Source organism: Argentina anserina, chromosome 6 (genome assembly GCF_933775445.1).
Source record: "Argentina anserina chromosome 6, drPotAnse1.1, whole genome shotgun sequence".
Taxonomy (NCBI): Eukaryota; Viridiplantae; Streptophyta; class Magnoliopsida; order Rosales; family Rosaceae; genus Argentina; species Argentina anserina.
The window spans coordinates 34,203,055-34,227,598 of NC_065877.1; the positions used below are offsets into that span (position 1 = coordinate 34,203,055).

At 39.8% G+C, this 24,544-nt stretch overlaps 4 protein-coding genes and 1 non-coding gene across 7 annotated transcripts; 4 read left to right on the forward strand and 1 right to left on the reverse strand.

Annotated features, from left to right (window-relative positions):
* The first annotated feature begins 299 nt into the window (after positions 1-299).
* On the forward strand, positions 300-7,724 carry LOC126798094 (uncharacterized). 2 transcript variants are annotated; one of them, XM_050524933.1, is made up of 15 exons: positions 300-450; positions 655-809; positions 964-1,024; positions 1,285-2,791; positions 2,895-2,926; positions 3,200-3,332; positions 3,647-3,744; positions 4,053-4,097; positions 4,307-4,412; positions 4,602-4,728; positions 5,396-5,511; positions 6,143-6,219; positions 6,771-6,905; positions 7,149-7,217; positions 7,300-7,724. In XM_050524933.1, the coding sequence occupies exons 2-15, from the start codon at positions 661-663 to the stop codon at positions 7,570-7,572; spliced, it is 2,928 nt and encodes a 975-aa protein (XP_050380890.1). In that variant the 5' UTR covers positions 300-450; positions 655-660; the 3' UTR covers positions 7,573-7,724. The 2 variants fall into 2 exon arrangements, with proteins under 2 accessions (XP_050380890.1, XP_050380889.1); XM_050524932.1 differs by having other exon boundaries at positions 300-809.
* A 186-nt stretch (positions 7,725-7,910) lies between these two features.
* Positions 7,911-7,983, reverse strand: TRNAA-UGC (transfer RNA alanine (anticodon UGC)). The gene has a single exon. It is a non-coding gene; the product is annotated as a tRNA-Ala (tRNA).
* Positions 7,984-10,263: 2,280 nt separating this feature from the next.
* LOC126798091 (uncharacterized) lies at positions 10,264-17,024 on the forward strand. Of its 2 annotated transcripts, none has more exons than XM_050524927.1 (8): positions 10,264-10,607; positions 10,825-12,579; positions 12,661-13,147; positions 13,333-15,165; positions 15,425-15,473; positions 15,574-15,821; positions 15,948-16,055; positions 16,360-17,024. In XM_050524927.1, exons 1-8 carry the CDS (start codon positions 10,427-10,429, stop codon positions 16,577-16,579), a joined length of 4,881 nt encoding a protein of 1,626 aa, XP_050380884.1. In that variant the 5' UTR covers positions 10,264-10,426; the 3' UTR covers positions 16,580-17,024. The 2 variants fall into 2 exon arrangements, with proteins under 2 accessions (XP_050380884.1, XP_050380885.1); XM_050524928.1 differs by having other exon boundaries at positions 13,342-15,165.
* Positions 17,025-18,465: 1,441 nt separating this feature from the next.
* LOC126798113 (transcription initiation factor IIB-like) lies at positions 18,466-20,025 on the forward strand. Its single transcript, XM_050524954.1, has 2 exons — positions 18,466-19,288; positions 19,889-20,025. Exons 1-2 carry the CDS (start codon positions 18,466-18,468, stop codon positions 20,023-20,025), a joined length of 960 nt encoding a protein of 319 aa, XP_050380911.1.
* A 2,224-nt stretch (positions 20,026-22,249) lies between these two features.
* Positions 22,250-24,004, forward strand: LOC126798114 (UDP-glycosyltransferase 83A1-like). The gene is made up of 2 exons (XM_050524955.1): positions 22,250-22,769; positions 23,127-24,004. The coding sequence occupies exons 1-2, from the start codon at positions 22,286-22,288 to the stop codon at positions 24,002-24,004; spliced, it is 1,362 nt and encodes a 453-aa protein (XP_050380912.1). The 5' UTR covers positions 22,250-22,285.
* Positions 24,005-24,544: the final 540 nt, after the last annotated feature.

Sequence of the window (24,544 nt, forward strand, 5' to 3'; positions counted from 1 at the left end):
ATCCAAAAGAGAAGGGAAATAGAAAAGAAAGAATTTTGGGGGTGAATTTCCCTCTTTATTTTCGAAGAGTCAGATTTGGGAAAAGTGACTTTCTTCATTTAAAAACTAAAAAACATAGTAAAATAAAACTAGTCGTTTTAGAAAGTAAATTTCCTTTTACAGGGGAAGTCTGTGACGATCCGTGAACGTGAGCTACTCTGAAAATGACTCAAGTGCCACAATCGGCAAACGAGGCTGCCCCCTATTATCAGGGGCCCTTGTGTAATTTGGTGTCTCCGGTCAAACTTGTTTCACTGAAACTCTGAAAGCCATTGCCGCATTTCACGGCATCACCGCCTCAGTCCTCGCGCCATTACACCCTCTCCTATTTCTCTGCTCTCTCTCTCTCTCTCTCTCTCACATTCATTCCATGCCATTTTGAGTTTGATCCAACCTCATTGCAATCAGGTGGTTCTGTACCTGCATTTCTCAATTTCAATCTCCTAATGAGATTTCATTATCAAGATCACTAATTGCCTCTCTAAGTCTTCCTGTTTTGGATTTGTTTTTATTATGTTCTATTTTGGGATCATTGTGTTGGTTAGAAACATGCGTTACAGAAATTGAGTTGTGTTTTGTGTTATTGATCACGGGGGGATTGTGTTCTGGTTACAGGTTGAGATGGGTGTTGTTTCATTGCCTGATTTGGGAGCTGTTGGGATTGTTCCCAACCTCGCCGTGTCGTATTCAGGTGGACATTGCAGACATGACAGGACTTTATGCCTCGCCCGGCGGCCTATTATCTTCAGAACTACCTCGTATAGACAAAAGTATGTTCTTGCTCATATTGTCTCGGAATTGCTTGTTGTTGTATGTATACATGCATATATATATATATATGTATATATTTGTATAGGCTAGAGACACTGTTTAATGTTATTTTCCTTTTAAGGTTTGATCATGGCCAAATTGAAATCCTTGCAGGAAACTGTTCTTCAGAGAACACTGGCCAACTAAATCAAGAACAAGCATTTTTTCCAGCATGGTATATGCCTATTATTACGAATACTTATTGCTCTAAATGCTATTAGAATGATATGTTCTCTATGTAGAATTAATTTTTTTATCAGTATATTCAGTAGTCTTATGTACAGAATCAAACTTATTTAATATCAGCTGGATGGACCTAGAAAAGGAATGAAAAATTTGATCTTGTTAGTGAAATGACTATGCTTTTTGTAGCCTGATGGGGTGGGGGTCAAGCTGTGGAGGGATTCTACTCATATGTTTTCATTTCTGTGACAGGATGATTCGAATATTACAGATGTTGTTGACAACAGTGACGGTTTTTCTTCAGGAAGAAATGAAATGTTGAGTGGAGAAGAGGATGACTTAATGAAAGCTAAAAGAGAGCTTTCTGAGGCTCAAGCTAGGCAAGAAGCAATTGAGAAAGAGAGGGATCAATTGCTTGAACAGTTGGCACGAGTTGAGGCAAAACAACAGGAATATGTATCGACCGTACTACATGACAAGGATATGGCTGTTTCGGAACTTGAGACTGCCAAGTCTTTCTTCAATCAGAAGCTGCAGGAATCAGTTCAAGAGAAGTTCAGCTTGCAAGATAAGTTAGTCCTTATGAAACAAGATGCTGTTGAACTTGCAGTACAAGTAGAGAGGCTAGCGGAAATTGCCTTTCAGCAGGCAACATCTCACATACTAGAAGATGCCCAGATGAGGGTTGCAGCTGCAGAAACTACAGCTGCTGAAGCAACTTATCACATAGAAAAGCAAATTAAGGATGTGACTGAAGGTACTATATTGTCGATTGTGGAACAGTCGAAAAATGCTATAGAGAAGGCCCTGGACGTGGCAGAAAAAGCCGGTCACCATGCAACAAAAGCTGCATCAGCATTTAATGACAGTATGAGTCCACTTGATGAGCTTGCTTCGGTCCAGTCAAAGAACATCATGCTACAGGCTACCGTGAATGATTTAGAATCTCAATTATTGCTTACAAGAAGTGATGTCGCGAAGTTGAAGTTGGAGTTGGAAAAGGCCCATGCACATACAAATTTGCTTGAGGTCCGAGCTGCTGATGCTGAGAAAGCATTGGTTGAGTTTCAGGATTCAAGAAGGAAAGAGAGTCTCCAAAGAGAACAGGAAATCATGGCATTGATGGAGCAGATGAAGAAAGATTCATCGGATAGAAACCAGGCTGCTTCAGGGGCTTTCAATGTTGAGTTGCAAAGCATTAGGGATGCTATTGAAGCTGCGAAAGAAACTGTACGTTCCAAAGATGATGCCTACTTGAGAAGATGTGAAGCACTGCAAAGATCTTTGAAGGCATCTGAAGCTAATACAAAGATGTGGAGACAGAGGGCAGAAATTGCAGAATCCTTATTATTGAAGGAAAGACAGCCAGGTGATCTGGATAAAGATTCCATGTATGTTGTTAATGGTGGAAGGATAGACCTTTTGACCAATGATGATTCACAGAAATGGAAGCTTTTAAGTGATGGTCCTCGCAGAGAGATACCTCAGTGGATGGCAAGGAGAATACGTACTATTCGTACCAAGTTTCCTCCAAGGAAGATTGATGTAGCTGAAGCCTTGTGTTCAGAGTTCAGATCTTTGAACTTGCCCAAGCCGGAGGAAGTATGGTCAATAGCTCTGGAAAAGCCAAAGGAGGGGGATGCACTTGTCGAGCATATTTTTGAGAAAGAAACAATAGAGAAGAAAAGGAAGGCTCTTGAGCGTGTTCTTCAGCGCAAGACCACACAATGGCAGAGGACTGAAGAACAAATAAAATTAGGTTTAGTGTCTTTGTATTCTGAAACTGTTGCTCACTTGCTTGGGGAAACATGTCTAACACTAGATCTGTATATGACTTCTGCTTATACTTTGGCTTTTTGCAGAGCCAGGAACCGGAACAGGACGTGAGATTGTGGTATGTTATTAGTTCCCATTGATTTGAATTCCAATATACATCGTAGGTTAAATGAGGGTTGGTCAAGCAAGGCTGTTGCAGCATTACTCTTACAAAATGTTTTTTTCTTAACCTCTCTGATTATAACCTTTCCCGTGATCAATACATGTCTAGTTCTCTCTCTCTCACACACATAATCTACTAATTTTTTTCATTGATTACTTAATAAGAGAGAAAGAAGCAGTATAGGTTGCTGTCTAACCTTTGATAAATCTCATTCTATCGCTTTTGAAGTTTCAAGGTTTTAACTGGGAAAGCTGGAGGAGGCAGTGGTACCTTGATTTAGCTCCTAAAGCTTCTGATTTATCTAAAATTGGGGTAACATCAGTGTGGTTCCCACCACCAACCGAATCTGTTGCTCCTCAAGGTTCATCTCCTCTGTCCTTATCTGGTCTTTGTTGTTATAGATAACAATATTATTCAGTCTGGCGGCTATAATATTGTTTGATTTGTATTACTGTTGCAATGTTACCCTGTCACTTGATCTGCATTAGTTTCTGTTGTTTGAGCTATTTAAATTGTGTGTTCAATACACGTGATGGGCACCTATGTCAGGGTGTATAATTATGTTTGTATTTGTAAGGAACTTTAGGATTTATGACATTGAAAATGAAATGATGAAGGATTGAGCTGTTTGATGATATATGTACTGCATTGTAAACGATATTAAATGTCATGCAGGTTACATGCCTTCTGACCTTTACAATTTGAACTCCGCATACGGTACTAAGGAAGAACTTAAACACTGCATTGCGGAGATGCATGCTCATGATCTTCTGGTACTCCTTTTATTTTTCATTTGATTAGTTTAATCTTACGCATTGAGGTCAGTTGAATCTGGGACAATCTTGCCACTTTGGAATTACAAACTTTTGTCTTTTGTGTCCTTTTTTGGGGAAGTGAAAATATTCAAAATAGTTGAGAAAATGGATTTGGCTGATCATGGGGTAAGATACACTTATCAGAAAAGTAGGCCAAATTTGAAAACCCCCATTCTGAAGATAGCTATGCATGTAGAAGTATGGTTATTTTTTCGCTATGATTTATGATATTGATTATTTGAAAAGTATGTTGCATGTTACCACAGGCCTTGGGAGATGTTGTCCTGAATCATCGATGTGCTCAGAAACAGGTAAATAATGATTAATATTATGATTGATATCTCAGTCATCGCTTTCTGAACTTCCCTGAAGTTTTTAAATTTCTATCCGATCGCCTGAAACACCTGTTGTTGAAGGACTCATGCTTCTCATGGCGGAGGTGTCTGATATTTTTTAAGACTCGGGTCATGCAATATTGCCTTGGAGGGTGACCTTATAGTGATATTTTTGCTGATTTCAGAGTCCAAGTGGTGTTTGGAACATCTTTGGTGGGAAGCTTGCATGGGGGCCTGAAGCAATCGTTTGTGATGATCCAAATTTTGAAGGACGTGGAAACCCTTCAAGTGGTATATATTCCTGTGATTTGGTTTACTTTGGTAACATGTTTTCGAGTTGATAACAAGCCATGTACCAACCATGATCAACTGTGCTCACACAAATGAAATTAATAATATAAGTGTTAGATACTTGGATATTATATCCTATCAAAAGATTTAATCTTACACTCATACACGTCTGCTGTTAATGTACTGTAGGGGATATATTCCATGCAGCACCAAATGTTGATCATTCAAAGGACTTTGTAAGAAAAGATATAAAGGAGTGGTTGAACTGGCTTAGGAGTGATATTGGTTTTGATGGATGGCGTCTTGATTTCGTAAGGTGAAGATTTTTCCCTACTTTTGTTGCAGTGGGTACTAGAGACTCAAGGGTGTATCCTTACTCTTCAGTCTCTAACATATTTTTTAATAGCTTTCATTGGTCTCATTTGCTCATCTGTGTTTAATTATGTGTATTCAGTTCCAAGTAGTATACTCGGTATCAACTTAAGCAGAAGAATGCACCTCATCTGTTCTGTCCGGACTTTACTGTACCCTAATGACATATCGAAGTAATTTGCCTATTATACACTAGTAATTTATGAGATCTAATGGTATAGTAGTGATTAAAATACACCCCTGAACCCCCTCTTAATAGCAATAAGATGTTTCTGATATCAGATGGACATTTAGATGCCGTAATTATATATCAACAGGTTGCCTGGGAATTATATCAGGCGTGAATTCATTCTATCTTTCTGACTTCAGCCTTATACGTTTGTTTGGGCTATAAATTTGGAAACAGGAAAGATAGACACAATCGAAGTTCTAAGACTTATACACTTCTCCATGTAATATTAAAGGCACGTACCAATTTGATGCTTAAACCACCCCTATTCTGCAGGATCTGATTGAGATCTTCTAAAATCCCTTATGCATTTCTAAGTTTTTATTTTTCCCCTCTTTTCCCTTAGTTTCTTGTGGCTTAAACTCCTTTTTGTTGTTTTCAGAGGCTTCTCTGGTACCTATGTAAAGGAATATATTGAAGCTTCAACTCCAGCATTCGCTATTGGAGAATATTGGGACAGTTTAGCTTATGAAAATGGAAATTTGTGCTACAATCAAGGTAAGAATTTTGGTTATTGGTTTACTATTTGGTGGTTTTAAAGCAAACTATTGAAATACCTCCTCCCATCGCGTTCCAAATCTGCTGGAAAAAATTCCAATATATAAAGGCATGCACACATTTATAATGGGTCAAAATCCGGAGCTGTAACAAGTTTTCTTTTTGTATTCATCTTCACAACCTTGTGGAACCCTCAACCTGAATTATATGATACTGTAACATTATTAAATTCTTTTTCTGGCTTGGGAATTGTAGAAAATCTCTGATAAGTGTTTTGGCCTTAATGCCTAAAACATGCTTTGCTACCCAAATAAGAGTGAATATCTAGATTTATTTAACAGAGTTGTGGGATTCTCACTCGCTAGTCACTTGGAAACATAAATAAGGACAGGGAATATCCGATCTCGCTGTTTGATGGCTAGGTGTCGGTGCATTCATAACCAAGTCCTCTACGAGACTATTATATTATGCTCTTAAAATTAATTAAACACCATTGCCATATAGATAATCTGTAAGACTATTATATTATACTCTTAAAATGAATTAAACGCCATTGCCATATAGGTAAACTGTTAACTCTTCTGCATAAAAGTTAACATGAACTTGTCATAAACTTGTCTATTATTTCCAGATGCTCATCGCCAAAGAATAGTTGATTGGATCAATGCTACAGGCGGCAGTTCCTCAGCATTTGATGTCACAACTAAGGTACCTTTTTTTCTGTAGCTAGAGAGATGTCACTCAGACCAGTAAATAATGAAAAAAAATAGAGAGAGAGATATATATATATATACATAAAATCTCAGCTGCGGACGTCCGGACGGTTTTTCTGTCCGGATTTCCGCCCGTTTCTCCTTGATCCGACGCTAGCGACGCCGTTTCTTCTCGCTGGAGTGACACCACGCCTTCCTAGACGCTGCTCCGATGAAGAAGAAGGCGAAAGAGATCGGAATCGGAGGTCCACCATGATCGGTGGTGAAGTTCTAAGTGAGGTTGCTGCAAGACCTCCGATCTCGATCTCTTTCGCCTTCTTCTTCATCGGAGCAGTGTCTAGGAAGGTGTGGTGTCACTCCGGCAAGAAGAAACGGCGTCGAAATCCGGACGGAAAAACCGTCCGGACGTACGCAGCCGAGAAGTGCTGTGTATATATATATATATATATGGATTACTTGCCAATTTATCTTGGTGTTCTTTCTAAATTAAAGCCAAGAGATCATTCTATTTTAGCTCAAGACTCACCGACTGTTGGACTTCTGCAGGGGATTCTCCATTCTGCTCTTCATAACCAATACTGGAGGTTAATAGATCCTCAGGGTAAACCAACTGGAGTTATGGGATGGTGGCCATCACGTGCTGTTACATTTTTGGAGAACCATGACACAGGATCAACACAGGTCTCTCTATCTCCTACACTCACATAAGATAACAGACAATTATTGCGACTGTGTGCATAACTAATATAGTGTATTGCATTACTGGGGTTATTGATATTGTAACCTTATTCTCTCGGGCCTTGACAGTAAAGGCATGAACTAATGAATGTCCGGTTATAAATCATCACTTCTTAAACATGAACTTCTGGAAATGATGAAGTGAGCTTTTGTATATGAACTCCTAACATGTGGATTTTACTTCAGGGTCATTGGCCATTTCCACGAGAAAAGCTCACACAGGGATATGCATACATCTTGACCCATCCTGGAACAGTATATTTTTCAATCACTCAATTATCAACATGCTTTATTTTTCTCATTGGGGGGATAAATAACTTGCCATTACCTTTTGCAGCCTACAATCTTCTATGACCATTTGTACGACTTTGGTCTTCATGAGATCCTCACTGAGCTGATTGAGGCTCGGAGAAGGGCAGGGATCCATTGCCGGAGCGCTGTAAAGATATACCATGCAAATAATGAAGGGTATGTTGCACAGATAGGTGACACTCTGGTAATGAAGCTAGGACATTTCGATTGGAATCCGTCAAAGGAAAACCATTTGGAAGGGACCTGGCAGAAGTTTGTTGATAAAGGAGCAGATTACATAGTGTGGTTACGACAATAGTCTTATACCTGAATTGAGATACTTGTATGTTCTACACCAATAATTGCAACACCCTTTTGCACGAGGTTGATGAATAACTAATAAGTGCAAAAGGAACTTTGTAAATAAAAAGCATGACAGATGATGTGCCGCCCAGTACCATTTGATTCTGAGGCAATAATAAGTCTCCTCACGAAGTGAGTGGTCGTAAATTTGATTCACAACAAAGTCTCGTTGTAGCATCAGTTGCTGCATTTGATAAAAACAAAAAACAAAACAAAAAACAGATGGTTCGCCCATTTTCAGTGCAAATCAGTTCTGTGTTTCCCATGCCAAAAAACAAAAACAAACTCAATTATTGGAGATGCAGGGGATCGAACCCTGTACCTCCCGCATGCAAAGCGGGCGCTCTACCATTTGAGCTACATCCCCAACGCTATTAGGTCCATTGCAATCTTTAATTATTACATAACTCCATTCTATATGCAAAGTCAAAGTAGCACAATGACCGAAGTGAAAGCAAAATCTGAGCAGGTGTAAAGTGGCCTCACCTAAAATTGATACAGCAGATCCTTTCTTTTCATTCTGATGTTGTAAAAAGTAAAAGTTTTCAGAAATTTTGTTTATCTAAATTCGGTAGTGTAATTATTTGGAGCATTTCCTAGACATTTCAATAAATGAGGTACTTGAGGGAAATGAAAGAGCTTGACCTCGGTCTCCACCATCCCTTATTCTCATGTACCCTCTTTGACCATGAATGTATGCATATTCACTAATGACATGTTCGAGCTAATTTGGTAATATGATTTATTTATTAAAGTGCACTGAATAAGATAATTTTTTTCCTATCATTTGATGATATTCATTATTTATTTTATTTCTACGTCGTTTTCTTTTAATTTACGGTAAATTTATCAAATAAAGAGCTATATGATTTTTGATTCATGTAAAAGAGTCTTCTTGTAGATGTTTTTGCTGGATCATTGTCTCATAAACTTAATAATTAGATTAAACTCAGTCATCGAAGATTTTGTTCCACTATATTTTTTTATGTGTAGTAATTTGTGGTTCCGAAATACAGTATAAATACCACATAAAATTCTCAATTTAATTTGAAAAATTAGTGGTATTTTCTTCCTGGCCAAAGTTTATAACAAAACCTCAATATGCGGCACAAGTCCATTCTTATTCAGCCTTACCCTCCAAAATTTAAACACACCAATTTGATCCCCAACTTTGATTGCTTAAACTGGCGGCGGGAAACTTAAAACACAAAACAAAAGAGAAAATTTCAAGCCTTTTTTTATTTACAAAAATCCTCCCAAAAAAAATAGAGAAAGAGAGGACTGAAAAATAAAAGTACAGAACCTCCACGCGTGTAAAAAAGCGCGTGCCCATCCGAATATCCGGTCAAACTTTTCCGCCCTCCACGAGCAAAGACGCACGCTTACGCAAGCACACCCCTTCCATCCCCATCCCACCGTCCACCACCCCAATATCTCCATCCAACGGCCACCGCAAATCAACACTTACCAACTCCTCCACACACAGTACAATAATGTTCCCACTCCGAACCTCAGCCTCGTACAAACCCCCAAGCCTCAGCCCCGGACCCGAACCCGTGGCGGCGTTTTCCTCAGAGTCTAGCCCTCTCTTCTCTCTCTCTCTCTGTGTGAGAGTTGGTTGGGAAGAAAAGAAAAAGAAAAGAGAGAAAGAAACACATAAATTTTTTGGGCAGCGTTTTGTTTGGGATCGCTTTATCTTCGGCTTTTTTTTCGGGTCCGGAAAAAACGAAAATTTCAATTTTCATTTTTCTCTCACTCTCTCTCTCTCTCTGGTGCGCTTCTTCACTGTGAACCAAACAGAGCCTTCGCGAAAGTCGGAGAGCCCATTCCCTGGAGCTTTGGGAACTGTGAGGAAATTTCAAGCTGCTGAAACGACGCCGTACTGAGTCTACTGACCTTAAGAAGGAAGAAGTAAGAACCCTAATCTGTTATTGGGGGGAGGGGGGGGGGGGGGGCGGATCACACTGTGAGCTCCGTCACTGACACGGTGAGAAATGAGAGGGTTTCTGATTTTAGTCAAATTGAGGTCTGTAGTGGTCAATTGTGGTGATTTTGTTTTGGGGGGAATTGGGGTTTTTAGGGCTTGCTTGGTTGAGATTTGTGTCTGTGGTGTAAAGTTTCGATTTTTATTGTTGGTTTTGTGTATATTTATGTGGTTTTGGTTTGATTATAGTGTTTGAATGCTTGTTCAGGAACTTGGTTTGATTAGGTTGAGCTATTGGTGAAGTTTCATTTCTGGTTCACTGTGTTTTTAAGTTTAGAACTTGAGATTCATGAAGTGAGTTTGTTTTCGAGGAGGGTATCGAAAAGTTTGGATCTTGAAGCTGCCCTGATGTCGACTTTTATACGTGTTATGGTCTAGTGTTGATTTTGAAGTGATTGAAAGTGATGTAGACGATTTGCTAGCAGTTTATGACGCTTGTTAATGTGCATTGCAATTGGAAGACATTTACTAAGTAAATGAGACATGTGATTTAGACATGTTAGTTAGACATGTGATATTACTTTGTGGATGTAGCTTCCATGTTTGAATTTTGGAGACCTTAGGAGCTTCACTTAATAATCGTTCTTTTATAAGTGTTCAAATCGTCTGTGGATACTTCGTTATTCGTTTGTATGCTTAAACTTTTCCCTCTCTTTATTGCAGGTTATTGTTTTGGTATGCGTCTATGGGAAGTCTGTGGCCATTTTGGAGTATTAACTTATGGTCTTGAGCAGAGTTGTAGAGATGTGGCAGTTTGATACAGCTGCCGTCGTAGCTATTTTTCAAAAAAGCAATTAGTTGGGAAAATTTGTTGCCTGGAAATTTAATGCCTGGTAACGAATTTGAAGGCAGGATCCACAATTTGTATGAGCTAGAAAACTATACCCGTCAGTCTCAAGTTGCGGATGGTAATTGGCCTGGCCTTATTTACAATCAGTGGCAGGAAAAACAAAGAGAGATCACTGGGCCTCTAAATTTCAGTCTGAAGAACAACATCCAACAATTAGGTAGAAGTGGTTTCACTTTTTGTGGTTTCTGCAATTGCATGATAAGCTCGCTAGTTTTATTTTCATGAATGCAGAGTTTCCTTCATGTATCGCAAAATAGTGGATCATTCTTGATATACACAATCTCCCTCCCCTCCCCTCCCCACCTGTAACCCTGTCAATTTTTAAACCCATTTAGTTATTAAATTCCCTAATGTACTGTTGTGGTATTTTTCAGATTCTGAGAGAAGAAATGGCAATGGATCTTTGAATGTGTCATTTAATCAAGACTATTCACACTTGACTCAGAGACCTGGATTGTCCAATCTTCAACCTGGGCACCAATATCTGAAGACGAATGAATATATGCTTGGAAGAGACATTTTTCAGGCAAGCCAGAATCAAGTTCAGTTTTTGGGTGAGACCACAGGTTTTGTTCCACAAAATTTAGCATCACACAGCTTATCTATCCTTAACTCAGAGCAAGATTATGCGTCAGGTGATAGTCCCACCCTGACAACCAATTCAGAAAGGTCGGAAGTTACTGAAGCCTCCACCGAGATTAACTTTATTGGAAGGCAGCAGCAGTTTTCAAGGGGACAACAAGGCATTTCACCACATCATTCAATGCATCAATCAGGGTACAATGAAATGCAGTTGTTGCAGCAACACCTAGTGTTCAAGCAACTGCAAGAACTTCAGAGGCAGCAGCAAGTACAGCAGTTTGGTGACTCGAGGCAACATAATTCAGTTAATCAGCTCTCTGCAGTTGCTAAGCAGGCTGCTGGGGTTCAGTTTTCACCTCTCATCAATGGAACACCTGTTAATGATACACCCCAAATGTTGATGAATTGGGTGCAGCGAGGTGCATCTCCTACTGGACAAAATGTATCTAATAGAGTTAGTTTTTCACCAGAGCAAGGTCAGACTTTGCAGTCAATGGGTCAGGCTCCTCAACAGTTTGACGTGTCCCTATATGGTACTCCTATTTCTAGTGGAAGGGGAACTATGAGTCAGTATCCCCATCTCCAGTCTATGTCTCAAGATTCTGTAAATTTGTTGACCAAGGCTAATCAAGTACAGAAGCCTGCTGTGCAGGCATCAGCCTTCAGTAACTCCTTTCTAGGTGATCATTGTACTACTCCAGATCAGGTTTTCTTGCCTCAAGGAGCTTTCATATCCAAACAAGGCTTTCAGGGGAAAAATATGTTTGGACAAGCTACTGTTCCGGGTTTAAATTGTGGATCTACCTTGGGGAGCCTCCAGCAAGAGAATGCTCTACAAACAGAGGCATCTCTGCGGGGACTTAATGGAAAGCAAGAGCGAGATGGTTGGCCTGATACGTCTCAAAGCAATACAATGCAGCATGGCCCTTCACAAGGTCTAGTTCCTCTAGATCCAATGGAAGAGAAGATTTTGTTTAATACAGATGATAGCCTTTGGGATCCTTCTTTGGTAAATTGTAATGATATTTCTGGTGGAGGGTTAGGAAGCTGGAGTGCACTCATGCAGTCTGCTGTGGCTGATTCTAGTAGTGATACTGGTCTACATGAGGAGTGGAGCGGTTTAAGTTTTCAGAATACAGAGTTGTCATCTGGGAATCAGCCTTCGAACATCTTGGACAGTGAGAAGCAACAAGGAAATTGGGCGGTTAACAACTTACATTCGGCCTCTTCCTACAGTTCCAAACCTTCTCCGATGCTTAATGATTCCAGTGTTAGTTCTAGCTTTCCTGGATTTCAGCAGCCAGGCATTCAATACAAATCAGAGCATAGAGAAAGTCTCCACCAGGATGAATCTCATGAATCCATTCAGAAGTCCCCCAGAAGTAATAGTGAATGGTTGGATCATAACTCCCGACAACAGGTTCAACAGTCACTCGGCCATTTGGACAACACATGGGTCAGTCAAAGAAATGAGCTCTCTGAGTGTGATGCACCTCGGCAGAGAATAGACCAATATGCTATTACACATCCAAGTAATAAACCTGAAGGTAGGAATGTTAGTTATCCATTGGCTGCTCTAAATACTCCTATTTTCAGCTCTCATAACAGTGTGGTTGATCATTGGACAGGTGATAATAATGGAGCCATGTACAAGAGAAACTCTGATGGCAGTCTCTGGAAGATGGATGGTGATACCAGGGTAACTTCATTTTCAAGATCAGCTGGACAATTGGAGCAACTACAATCTAGCTCAGATGATACTCTGAGGAGCAGACAAAATCCACATATGTTTAACTTCCCGTCTGTGCCAAATGCACACATATCTAAGACCCATCAGGAAAGCAGTCAACAAGTTCGAGATAACAGTAAGCTTGATTATGTGCAGCGTATGGTATCTGGCAACAAAGATGAGGATGCAGGACTAGGTGAAAGACAGCGACAAATGAGTAATAGTAACCCTATTATTCAGAACTCCCATTGGAGGGACGAAAAAACATATGAGCAGCAAAGTTGCTTCCAAAATGATAACTCTTACGACTGTAAGCCAGTTGATACATCTGCTAGAGTAGGCAGATCAGTTGGTCCTAGTGGCGTCCATCTCACAGCTGCAACAAGGTAGTTGCTATTTGTTGATTTTGACCTTTGCAAAATAGTGAACATTTGTACATTTTCCCAGAGCAATGATTACACATTACTGCATGCATTTGTATTCTTTGTATTTTGCTGTTTTTGTTCCAACGATCCTTTTTCTAACTATTTTTTTGTTTTGTTTGTTCTTTTGGAATCTTTGGATGACTCAGTCATGGCAGTCAAAATATGCTGGAACTTCTTAACAAGGTTGACAGGTTGAAGGAGAATTCCTCTGGTGCACAGTTTGACCCCAGTGGATTTAATCCATTATCTGAGATGACTGATGCAAAATATCCTGTAGCATCTATTAATCAAATGTACAATCAGTCTTCTGCTTCTCAGGGTTTTGCTTTGAAATTGGCTCCCCCGTCTCAACTACAGTCCAATTTAAATGCTCAGTTCTCCCCTCAGGGGTTGCTACAACCAGCAAGGCAAATGGATTCTGATTTAGGAGAAAAGAATCAGGCCTACTTGGCTACTTCACCACCATCATCTCAATCTCTGTCCAGATCTCATGAATCATCACCAAGAGGTCGCTGGGATGATAAGCTTAGTATTGGGGGACAACCAAGCATCTCCCAATCTTATATGCATGGGGGCTCTATTGCAGAAATTACATCCAGTCCTACGTTTCTAAGGAATCAGCTTCCGACACAAGTTTTGTTTAATCCACATGCATCAGGTCCGTCTACACAGGCAACATTACCTGCTACTGCAACTGGACATCCGCATTCAGATCTTGCTCAATCTGAAAATAGTTCTCAGCAAACTTTTGTCAACCCTGATGGTCAACAATTCCCTATTCTGGAATCTGTGCCAGTATCTCATCCTGCTTTTAGTTCGGGCATGCCTCCCCAGGGTGGAGTTTCATTCAGGCCACACAATTTATGGACAAATAAAGCAAGTATGCAACATGTTTCTGGAATGGAACCTCAAAAGGCTTCCACAGTTGTTTTTTCAAATGATAGTATGGAAACTACTCCATTGACTTTGAAGGAGCTGAATAGTCTGAATTCCCAACAAGGTGGAGGGCCTTTACAAGGCTTCACTTCTCCAGAAGAGAAGCATGCGAAAGAGAGGAGCCAGAAAGCAATGTTTACTGGAATGCTTGAGGCTTCACAAGTAGGGGTGAGGAATGTCTCTAATCCAGGTGCTTTGCCCTCAGGTTCTATGTTGGCTAATTCAAACTTACAGGATCCTGATAGAATACGTACTGGTGACAACAATGGGCTGTCTCCCACAGTAAGAAACCTCCAATTAATTGGCCATGCTCTAAATCCATCACATGGTTTTGGTCAAAATTACTCCCTGCTGCAGCAAGTGCAGGCAATGAAGAATATGGTGACTGTTCCAAGTGGGAGGGATCTGGATGCTCAACAGGCAACTATTATGGCAGGACAGCAGTCAGTCTATGATCATAATAAGGATGGTGAACTGAGTACTGCATCACACCTCAAGTCATTACCACATGGAAATACCAATGTACCAAGTTTCTTGTCAGAGGCAAGAGAAGATCCAAGCATGAAAGGTTCACCACAATCTGCTCTGCAAGCTCAAGGGATGGTTGCATTTGGTGAAACTGATTCTCAGAGTCAATGTGCTGGAAGTAATGGGACACCTATCCATGCTGAAGCTTCTCGGGCTAATCTATACATGGCAGCGAACTGGTTTAAGCAGTATGGGAATTTAAGAAATGGACAGGGGCCACTGATGCAGGATGCAAGGACTGCTGTCGGGAAGTTCTCTTATTTCAAGCCTTCCCAGAGTCTAAACACACATGTGGACCAAATAGAGGCTTCTGATGTTAATCAGAGCAGCAAGGTCTGGCCAGGCACAGCTGCCAATATTGTGCCAAATGAACCCTTGATAGCTCCTTGTGGGTTGATTTCAAATGCCAGCAACCAAAGTACGGATATCGTGAGACCAAAGAAACGTAAAATTGCAATATGTGACCAACCATGGCACAAAGTGGCACAAGGTTCCAAAGAGGTTCAAGATTTCAGGTATTTGCTTTTTTGACCAATTATTCTGATTTTGTGCTCGAATTTGTTGTTTGAAGAATAACTATTACTGATGATTAGGATGATGTTCTATTTTTTTTCCTCCAAACTCTCTTCCTTTAGCTGATGAAAGGTTTTACTTGACCCTTTTCCAATCATTTTGGATTGGAAGACAAAAATTACAGACCCACCTAACCACCACATACACACTGGTTTTGTTGTCTGCTCATGTTAACTAATGGGATGCATTTTTTTAATGCAGTTTGTCAGAAGAAGATTGGGCATTGGCATCCAATCGGTTGGTTGAGAAAGTGAGTTTCTGATAATGAATTTATGTGGCAGCTCATCATAGTTTCACTTTATTAGGTATTGCAATCCATGCGACTGTAACATCTTCTGTTCCAATGACAGGTTCCAGATGAGTTTGGGATGATTGAAGATGTACCGCCCATGTTTCGAGCCAAGAGAAGGCTTATTTTTACAACACAGTTTATGCAGCATTTGCTCGGCCCCGCACCAGCATCTCTTCTCTCAGCAAATGCTGCTCTGCACTATGATAGTGTGACATATTTTGTAGCGATGCTGGCCATTGGTGATGCATGCAGTCTGACCTGTAGCAAGAGAAACAGTACTCTTAAGCAACTGGACAGCAGTAACATGTAAGTGTACATCTTCATGTTTGTTAAGTGAGCAAAGAAAGATTTGTTGACCTGCTTTAAATTGTTAAGACTTGTGATCGACTTAGTATGACAAGAGGTGCCTTCTCTATGTACTGTTTCACATAGGATTCTGGATAAGCCCAAAGTTTCTGAGAAAGATGATGACCAGTTCTTTTCAAAAATTGTGGGAGACTTGACGGATAGATCAAAGAAGCTGGAAAATGAATTGTTGAGGTATGTTATAACTTTCGTCATTTGTCAGACCTTCTTGAACAATTCTCATCAATACAGATCCATATGTAATAGGGGGTTGAATTAGAGATTTTTATTTTTTTCCACTATTCAAACCAGCTCTAAGCAGTTGGAGTGATTCGCTCTTTTACAAAGCAGAAAATCTTCTGATTTCTGGATCAAAAGTACACGTGTTCCTTGGAAACCTAAACTGAATAAATTAATGAGTTTAAGTTTTCATCTAAATACCTTGTTATGTATAGCAATGCAGTCTGCTTTATTGCTGGACTTCCATTCAATGGTGCAGGTTAGACAGGGCAGCATCAATTTTAGATGTAAGACTGGAATGTCAGGAGTTGGAAAGATTTTCTGTCATCAACCGTTTTGCGAAGTTCCATCTCCCCCGAGCAGATATGTCTGGAACCTCATCTGCGTCGGGCACATCTAGACCATGTCCCCAACGATACGTCACTGGACAGCCATTGCCAAAAAATCTACCGGAAGGGGTACAGTGTCTCTCACTGTGATTATCAATTGGTCAATCCCTTCCCCAACCGAATGCTCTTCTTCCCATATGATCTATTGGCATTCACATATACCACTCACTGCAACCGTCTATGATCATCTCTCTTTATACTGACACATGCCGGCATTGAAGAATCAATTCAAGGATGGAATGCAGGAAGTCGGCCCCAAGTAACTAAAGGCTGCTCGTTCATTTTTGGACCAACACCTATTGTTGTCATTTTTGGGAAGTACATATTGTTCTGTTGTATATTTATGTTCCGAGGAAGAATAGGTAGCACCTGTTGTAGTAGCAGGAGAATGGTGTCTGAATGTCCCTAGTCGCTCAAGTCTAAGTTAGCATACCTAATTTATACAGCAATCTTCGGCATTGTAGGTTTCTCTTTTATGTATTGGTATGTTCTGCGTAGAGCTGCGCTGGTGAACTAGGGAACCTTGATCAGCAAGCAATTAGGGGAGGGGGGGGGGGGGATGGAATAATAATATATTATGAAAAGTATAGTTGATTGTAAGTTGATTGTTATCCGACAGATTCTTATTTGGGAGACTCCACCTCAAAGTTGGAGCTCTTTTTAAAGCTTACCTCTTCTGACTTTTTTCCTTCCATTAATGATTGCTTTTCATCAGTCACATGTGGATGATGTTGATTGATACCTCGTACTTGTGTGTGTGATTCGATTTAGGGGAACAAGCACAAGATCTCCCTGAAAAGGTTGCAGCTTGAAAAGTACAAGGTCTCAGTTGGGCATTGATATTCTAAGCAAGACATTGATTCTGTTGTCCCTCCCATAAAGCGTGGAAATAGAGTAAAGGACAAGGAAAGGCTTGGCTTTTATTACATACATGACAAAACATAGAAAAGGATTCAAATGATTCTATGATAATGTAGTACTTGTCATTGTCCTCCATGATTCTTATAATTAACGGAACTGGTCTCCACTGGACTTCTCTGTCTGTCTAAGTCAGTATCTGATTCACCATCCTTGGAAAATGATGTATGAGAGAGACAAAGTCCTATACCAAACACTAGTTTGGTTACGTACGAGGAAGATTGAATAGGCTTTCCGTGCTTTCTTTAAATTGATGTGGAATGCTGACAACAATAGAGGCACTGGGAGGACACATTCTTGTTTTATAATCGTCATCATCTCCAGTCCACTTGGGCCTGAGGATTTGCCACCGGGTAGTGTAGGACCCGTTCAAGCTCGTCCCTGTCAGCATGTATAATATACTTTGTTTTATTTATAGGTAGGTTAAGAAGACCTCCTTCCTTTGGAGAAGAAAATCCATCTCCATCTTGTACTTGGTTAACCTCTACTGTACTCGTATGATGCAAGCACACATTCTAATATTGCGTCTGGTAAAGTTTTCACCCAAAAATATTCAAATGACCCGGTAATATCATAACAAATCGCTAGTAATTTTCGTAAATTACCTATTTGGATAAAGATTTCAACCTGAACTCATGTAGAGATAGTAGACAGGACTCACATGTGTACCATTCTAAACCCTATAGAAGTAAGGGGTCAACCCATATTCCTAGTCACTTAGAATATGTCTTTTTTTTTTTTGAAAATACTTAGAATATGTCATGAATGAAGGTCATATGCATTGTAACTTATGATTTGAATGACTAATCTATTTGGTATAGGATATTGGATTCGATCTGAATTTACGTGACAATCATTGGTGAATAATTTTCCAAAGAGAAAATGTATTTCTTTAGGAATACATATCACCAAAGATTATGATATATAATAATAGGTCGGCGGCTCACCGACTTAAGCCTCTATATATACACAGTGGGGGTGCGTTTTAGTTCTACACAACAACCAAAAAACCCTAAGAGCGCTTTCTCTTCCGCACAGCCTCCTCTTAAATATAACTAATGGCCTACGAGGTCTCCGACACCGATCAGTTCTGTAAAGACTGCAACAGATTCACTCAGACCGTCTTAGACCACCGTCAAGGCGACACCATCTGCTCCGAGTGCGGTCTTGTTCTCGAAGCCCACTATGTCGACACCTCCGCCGAGTGGCGAACCTTCGCCGACACCGAAAACGACAATGACCCTCAACGAACCGGCGAGCCCGTCAATCCTTTACTCCACAACGGCGGCCTCGGCACCATGATTTCCAACGCCAAAAACAACAACGCCGTTGGGTCTGATAATCAGTTGAGAAGTTTCGGCCGGGCTAACAAGATGGTGCAGAAGCAGCAGAACCCTGATAGGTCTCTCACACAAGCTTTCGGCGCCATTGCTTCGAAAGCTGGCATGTTAGGGCTTATGAACACAGTGGTGACTCGTGCTCAACAGATTTATAAGGAGGCAGACGATAAGAAGTTTTGTAGGGGAAGAAAAGACGAGGCGTTGACGACTGCTTGTCTATTCCTCGCTTGCCATGAAGAGGGCAACCCTCGAACACTAAAGGAAATCGCCACGGTTGGGAATGGAGCTAGTAAGAAAGATATTAATAAGATGAAGGAACAGTTGAAGAAAGTGCTGGAGATGGATAGCAAAATCATTCATGCCGAGGATCTTACGCGGCGGAGCTGCTCTTCCATTGGTATGAAACATCAAGGGATGAAGGCGGTGAACGAGACATTAGAGATTTTGAAGGAGTTTGATGTGAGGAGGACGCCGAAGTCGGTTCTGGCTGCGGTTATGTACATGGTGGTGCAGCTCTCAAACGACGTGACAAGCCTTAAAGGTGAAAACCATATCCTTTAACATTCTTGGTTGTGCATATTTATGTTCACATACTATGTGCATATATTGCTTGCGTATTCTTTAATTTATGTGATGAATGTTTAGTTGTCGCATAAATGTGTCATATATGCCTGCCATGAATGTCATAAGGAGGTAGGTTGTAAGGATTTAAGTTATTCTAAAACCGAATTAGTCTAGGTTGATTAATTTATATATACAAGCTAAGTCAAGTAGATGTTGTATATAGTCAACTACTTTCTTATTAATTGGTTTAGTTCCTAGGTAGTTTGGTTTATTATTATGTAATCTATGGAGAGAAGAAAATAAGCGAGACTAATTGCTTTGTTTTAAAACATTCTGCATGTTTTGACTTGAATTTCTTAGAACAATATTCTGAGTTGGTCATCTGAGCATATAAGAGTACTTATTCATGCAATATTGCTGCGTCTCTTAATCCTAAGCAATTAAGAGTCCCTTAACACTTATGAGATATTGATGCAACATGTGCAATCTTAATTCATGCATTATTGCATGCTTGATTGTACCATGCGCGCATATGCATTTGATCACATTGAGAAATGTGGTGATTGGACTAATGCAGAGGTATCGCAAGCCGCTGATGTTGCGGTAGGAACAACTAAAAAGACATACAAGGATCTCTATCCCTATGCTTCAAGGATAATACCCAGCTGGTTTGCCAAGTTGGAGGACGTCAATTCGAAACTTCGCATCCCTTGAAGGGTGGCGAGCTATAGCTAGCTAGGTATTATTTTTTGATCCTTCATCTGTAATCGATCCTGTAAATGCTTGTTATTGACTAGGGAGGGTGACTAGTGCCATATGTTGGACTCAAGTCTGTCTGTGAATCAGAGCCTTGAACGCAGAGAATTGAAGCGAGAAGAAAGCCATTGACTTTTGTCAGCAATTCCCAATTTTTGTAATTGGGATTTGGATTTCCTTGTTAATTACATTGAGGATCGATGACTGGTCCAAATTTTGAGATCTAATGTTTGAATCTTATATTGTATCATTTAAATAAGGTTGAGCAAACTATATATAATAAACAGATCGAAACAGAAACAGGCTCTACTTCTTTCCTTATTAACTTGCACTAAACTTGCTAGTATCATATATATATATATATATATATATGAGAAGGGATCATTCGCACACTACAATGTAGGTTTTGAATGTGTAAACTTTTCATATGACCTCCTAGACTTGAGACATTACTTGAGAAAAAAGATATCGATGTCACCAGATATGCCTCCCATGAACACGCAGGAATTTGAGTGGGCATGCCTTTGAAACAAGGCTATGCAAAAAAATGTGTAGGAACTTATGCTCACAAACAACAAATTAAGCAAATTGCTATGAAAAAAAAATGTGTACGAACTTATGCTCACTGTTGGCATAGACTTATGCCCGCCATAATCAGCACAACTATCAGTGCATTAAGACTAACAAATAGCCCAGTCTCGCACTACTAACAGTGAGCCAGCCGCACTAGCTGTACAATGGGCTGCCCCGCGGCCCAAACCGGCTACGCGCATCTCAAAGAAGACTCAAGAGAACACCTTAATCGGACCTCGTCCCACACTGGGAGATAAGTAAATGATCTACCTCAACTCAACAATAAAAGGTCAAACCATTGACCTCATAAGGTAAGTACACTACACCCTCTACTGTAACTCTGCATAAATTACCATTAGCCTAACTTGAGCGTCGGAGAGTTGAAGACCACGCCACCGTGGTCTCTACTTTGACGGCGTGTGCCACTTGTGACAGGAAAGAGACAAGGAGTACGGCGTATCTCACCTGCAAAGAATACAGCGTATCACAAAGTATAATCACAACGTTAACACTCACAAACAACAAATTAAGCAAATTGGTAAAGTGGTTACTTTGCAACTCATCATTTACTATGAATCCACACATTTTACCAATAGGTCCACTTTTGGCAGCAATCGGCTCAATATAGAGTTTGCAGGAGAAGACTCTTGCTTGACTTGGCTTGATCATATCAACAAACAACACAATCTATAGTGTATGTTGATTTTGGTAGCTTAGCCGTCTTTAATCTAATACAGTTGAAACTTGAAAGAATTGGCCTTGAGTCTTGAACTCTCGAATAGACCATTCGTGTTGGTGGTGAGCCATTGTGGTTGGAATTCAACCATGGAAGGTTAGGATTAAGGGACTCAATGCTGGCCTTACTTTGCTGATCAGTACGTTTCTTAATCAAACCTACATTTCAACGACTTGGAAGGTTGATTTGGGTTTGAAAGAGATGAAAGCTAGTGGAATCACAACAAGCAGAGAAATCATAGATAAGATGGACCAGCTGCTAGGAATTAAAAGCAAATTTGTTCAACTCTTAGCCTGTCCCCAAATCATCAGAAGTAATAATAAAAGAGTACACTGACACAACCAATTTAACACAAAATGAAACCAGATATAATTAATGTTCTCAAAATCATATATACATTTAAAGATGATTTCACCATCATATTAATATAACTTCCGGCACCTATGATTTTTCTTATGGCCAGTTGATTCAGCTATGTGCATTCTTAATAAAAGAGTATCTTTAGAGGAATTATTGAGATCAAGCCCTATGTAAACTTTTAACATTTTCAATAAGGTAGTTCCACTAAATAAAAACCAAGAGTATAAAACAACTTAGTGATGAAACTAAAGCCTTTAACTGAAAGTTTCAAACAAACAACAGAATAAACCAGAAGGGGGAATGTAATCGGTAAGAAACAGATACATGGTAATGACTAAATCTGAATAGCAAGACGACAAAGTGGTTAATCCCCAGAGTTTGAGGCCCAAATAAAACCAATGCCATGAAGACAAAAGCAACAGTAAGAGATCTCCTGAGCGGCTAAACCGATGCTCGAACCTCCTATATAGTATGGCCGAGAAACTACATTTAAATCATCTGAAGTAAAAAAAAAGGAAGAAAAAAAAGAGAGGAACAGTCGAGATAAAAATGAGCAAGCCACATATTGTAGCTATTCCTTTTCCAGCGCAAGGCCATGTAATTCCCTTGATGGAATTATCTCAGTGCTTAGTGAATGAAGGCTTCAAAGTCACGTTTGTGAACACAGATTTTAATCACAAGCGAGTCATGAATTCCTTGCCAGATAAATATCATACAAAGGATGATCAAATTCATATGGTTTCAATTCCAGATGGGTTAGAACCGTGGGAGGATAGAAATGAGCTAGGGAAGTTATGTGAAGCAATACTTAGAGTCATGCCTGAGAAGTTGGAGGAGCTCATAGAGAAGATCAACGAAGAAGAAGGTAATAAAGTTGCCTGTATCATTGCTGATGAGGGTAATGGATGGGCACTGGAAGTAGCAGAGAAAATGAAAATTAAAAAAGCTGCCTTCTGGCCTGCCTCAGCTGCACTTTTGGCACTGGAGTTTTGTATCCCAAAATTAATTCATGCAGGAATCATTGATGATGATGGTGAGTTTCTCTTATGTCACCTACTTGTCAGTAATATATATAGTTATATACATATATATATATATATATATGCAACATGTTGCCGTGCAATTTATTAGTCATGTGCCTTAATTCCATATATATGGGAGTTTATTTCAAGTAATGAACAAATAATTTCTAAATTTGTATTTATTGTAAGATTTTTTCTGAGTCCTCTATTAAGAACTTCTCAAATTTTCGTCTTTGTAGGTTGTAAACAAGAAAGATACTTGTAGGTAATACTTAAAAAAAATCAGATAACACTTGAGGTGTTAATTAATCTGCAGTTATATTATATTTCTACCTTTTATACTTATAATTTTTTGTCTTCCCTGTCAGGAACTGCATTAAAAAGCCAGATAATCAAATTAGCACCAAGCATGCCCACCATGAAAACAGAAGATTTGACATGGTTATGCATTGGTGATGTAACAACTCAGAGAATTATATTCCAAGTAATGCTAAGAAGCAACAAGACTGTAAAATTGGCTGACTGGGTAGTATGTAACTCAGTACTTGACCTAGAACCTGGAGCATTCAACTTGGCACCACAGATTTTACCAATAGGCCCGCTTTTGGCAAGCAATCGCCTTGACAATTCAGCAGGAAACTTCTGGCCACCTGACTCAAGTTGCTTAGAATGGCTTGATCAACAATCACCTTCCTCAGTCATATATGTTGCATTTGGAAGCTTCACAATTTTTGATCAAACTCAGTTCCAAGAATTGGCTTTGGCTCTTGAAGAGTCCAATAGGCCATTCCTGTGGGTTGTGAGAGCAGACATCTCAGAAACAACTCCCTACCCTGAAGGATATAAAGAAAGAGTAGGCTCTAAAGGGTTGATGGTGGGATGGGCTCCACAACAGAAGGTTCTATCCCATCCTTCAATTGCTTGCTTCCTAAGCCACTGTGGTTGGAACTCTACCTTGGAAGGTATAAGCAATGGGGTTCCCTTCTTGTGTTGGCCATACTTCGCAGACCAGTTCCTTAATGAGAGTTATATTTGTGATATCTGGAATGTGGGATTGAAGTTTACTAAAAATGAGAGTGGTATCATTCCTAAAGGAGAGATTAAGAAGAAGGTGAAGCAACTTCTTGGCGACATCTATTTCAGAGCAAGGGCTTTGAAACTCAAGGAGATAGCCATGACTAGTGCCAAGGAAGGTGGCCAGTCAAACAAGATATTTAAGAACTTCATTGAATGGATGAAGTCATAGACTTTCTCAAGCAAGTTTAAAGTTTCTAAAAAGAAGATGTTCCATGAAAATGTTATGTGTAAAACATTTACATTTCTCCCACAGCAAATCCTAAATATTTCTTTGCCGAGAACATTACTTGAAATAAAGGCAAGGCTTCCTGTAAGATTGATTCTAGACATAACACAAGTTTGTAGCTCTTAAGAAGATGTGATGAGTTAATGAAACTCATAATAACTCCAAACAAAATGAAATCAAAATTACGGCAGATGAATTAAAATGTTTAATAGGTATTATGTCCCCTAAATTATCAAGTGTTTGTAGTTTGTACCTGTTTTGTAGCCAATGTCAAGTTGATACTGGCTCTTCTCTTGTGAAGAAATGGTCTGAAGTTCATATCATTGCGTCCCAAACTTCACAAGTAATGGAGAGAAGCCACCCAGGAGTTCCAGAAAGAATCAGCCAAGTAGAAGAATATTTGATGTTTGCAATTTCAGACACATTCTGAAGTGAGGATTTTTACAATCTCATTGTCCATCCTTTGGACTTGGGGCACCTAGG

What these genes read in the sequence shown, in the direction of transcription:
- LOC126798094 (XM_050524932.1), top strand. Translation starts at nt 661, where the DNA reads ATGGGTGTTGTTTCATTGCCTGATTTGGGAGCTGTTGGGATTGTTCCC. An exon ending in CGAATCTGTTGCTCCTCAAG is followed by an intron (nt 3,333 to 3,646) that starts GTTCATCTCCTC and finishes AATGTCATGCAG; the next exon opens with GTTACATGCCTTCTGACCTT. An exon ending in ATGACACAGGATCAACACAG is followed by an intron (nt 6,906 to 7,148) that starts GTCTCTCTATCT and finishes ATTTTACTTCAG; the next exon opens with GGTCATTGGCCATTTCCACG.
- LOC126798091 (XM_050524927.1), top strand. Translation starts at nt 10,427, where the DNA reads ATGCCTGGTAACGAATTTGAAGGCAGGATCCACAATTTGTATGAGCTA. An exon ending in TCCAAGTAATAAACCTGAAG is followed by an intron (nt 12,580 to 12,660) that starts GTAGGAATGTTA and finishes ATCATTGGACAG; the next exon opens with GTGATAATAATGGAGCCATG. An exon ending in CCAATCGGTTGGTTGAGAAA is followed by an intron (nt 15,474 to 15,573) that starts GTGAGTTTCTGA and finishes TTCCAATGACAG; the next exon opens with GTTCCAGATGAGTTTGGGAT.
- LOC126798113 (XM_050524954.1), top strand. Translation starts at nt 18,466, where the DNA reads ATGGCCTACGAGGTCTCCGACACCGATCAGTTCTGTAAAGACTGCAAC. An exon ending in CGACGTGACAAGCCTTAAAG is followed by an intron (nt 19,289 to 19,888) that starts GTGAAAACCATA and finishes GGACTAATGCAG; the next exon opens with AGGTATCGCAAGCCGCTGAT.
- LOC126798114 (XM_050524955.1), top strand. Translation starts at nt 22,286, where the DNA reads ATGAGCAAGCCACATATTGTAGCTATTCCTTTTCCAGCGCAAGGCCAT. An exon ending in AGGAATCATTGATGATGATG is followed by an intron (nt 22,770 to 23,126) that starts GTGAGTTTCTCT and finishes CTTCCCTGTCAG; the next exon opens with GAACTGCATTAAAAAGCCAG.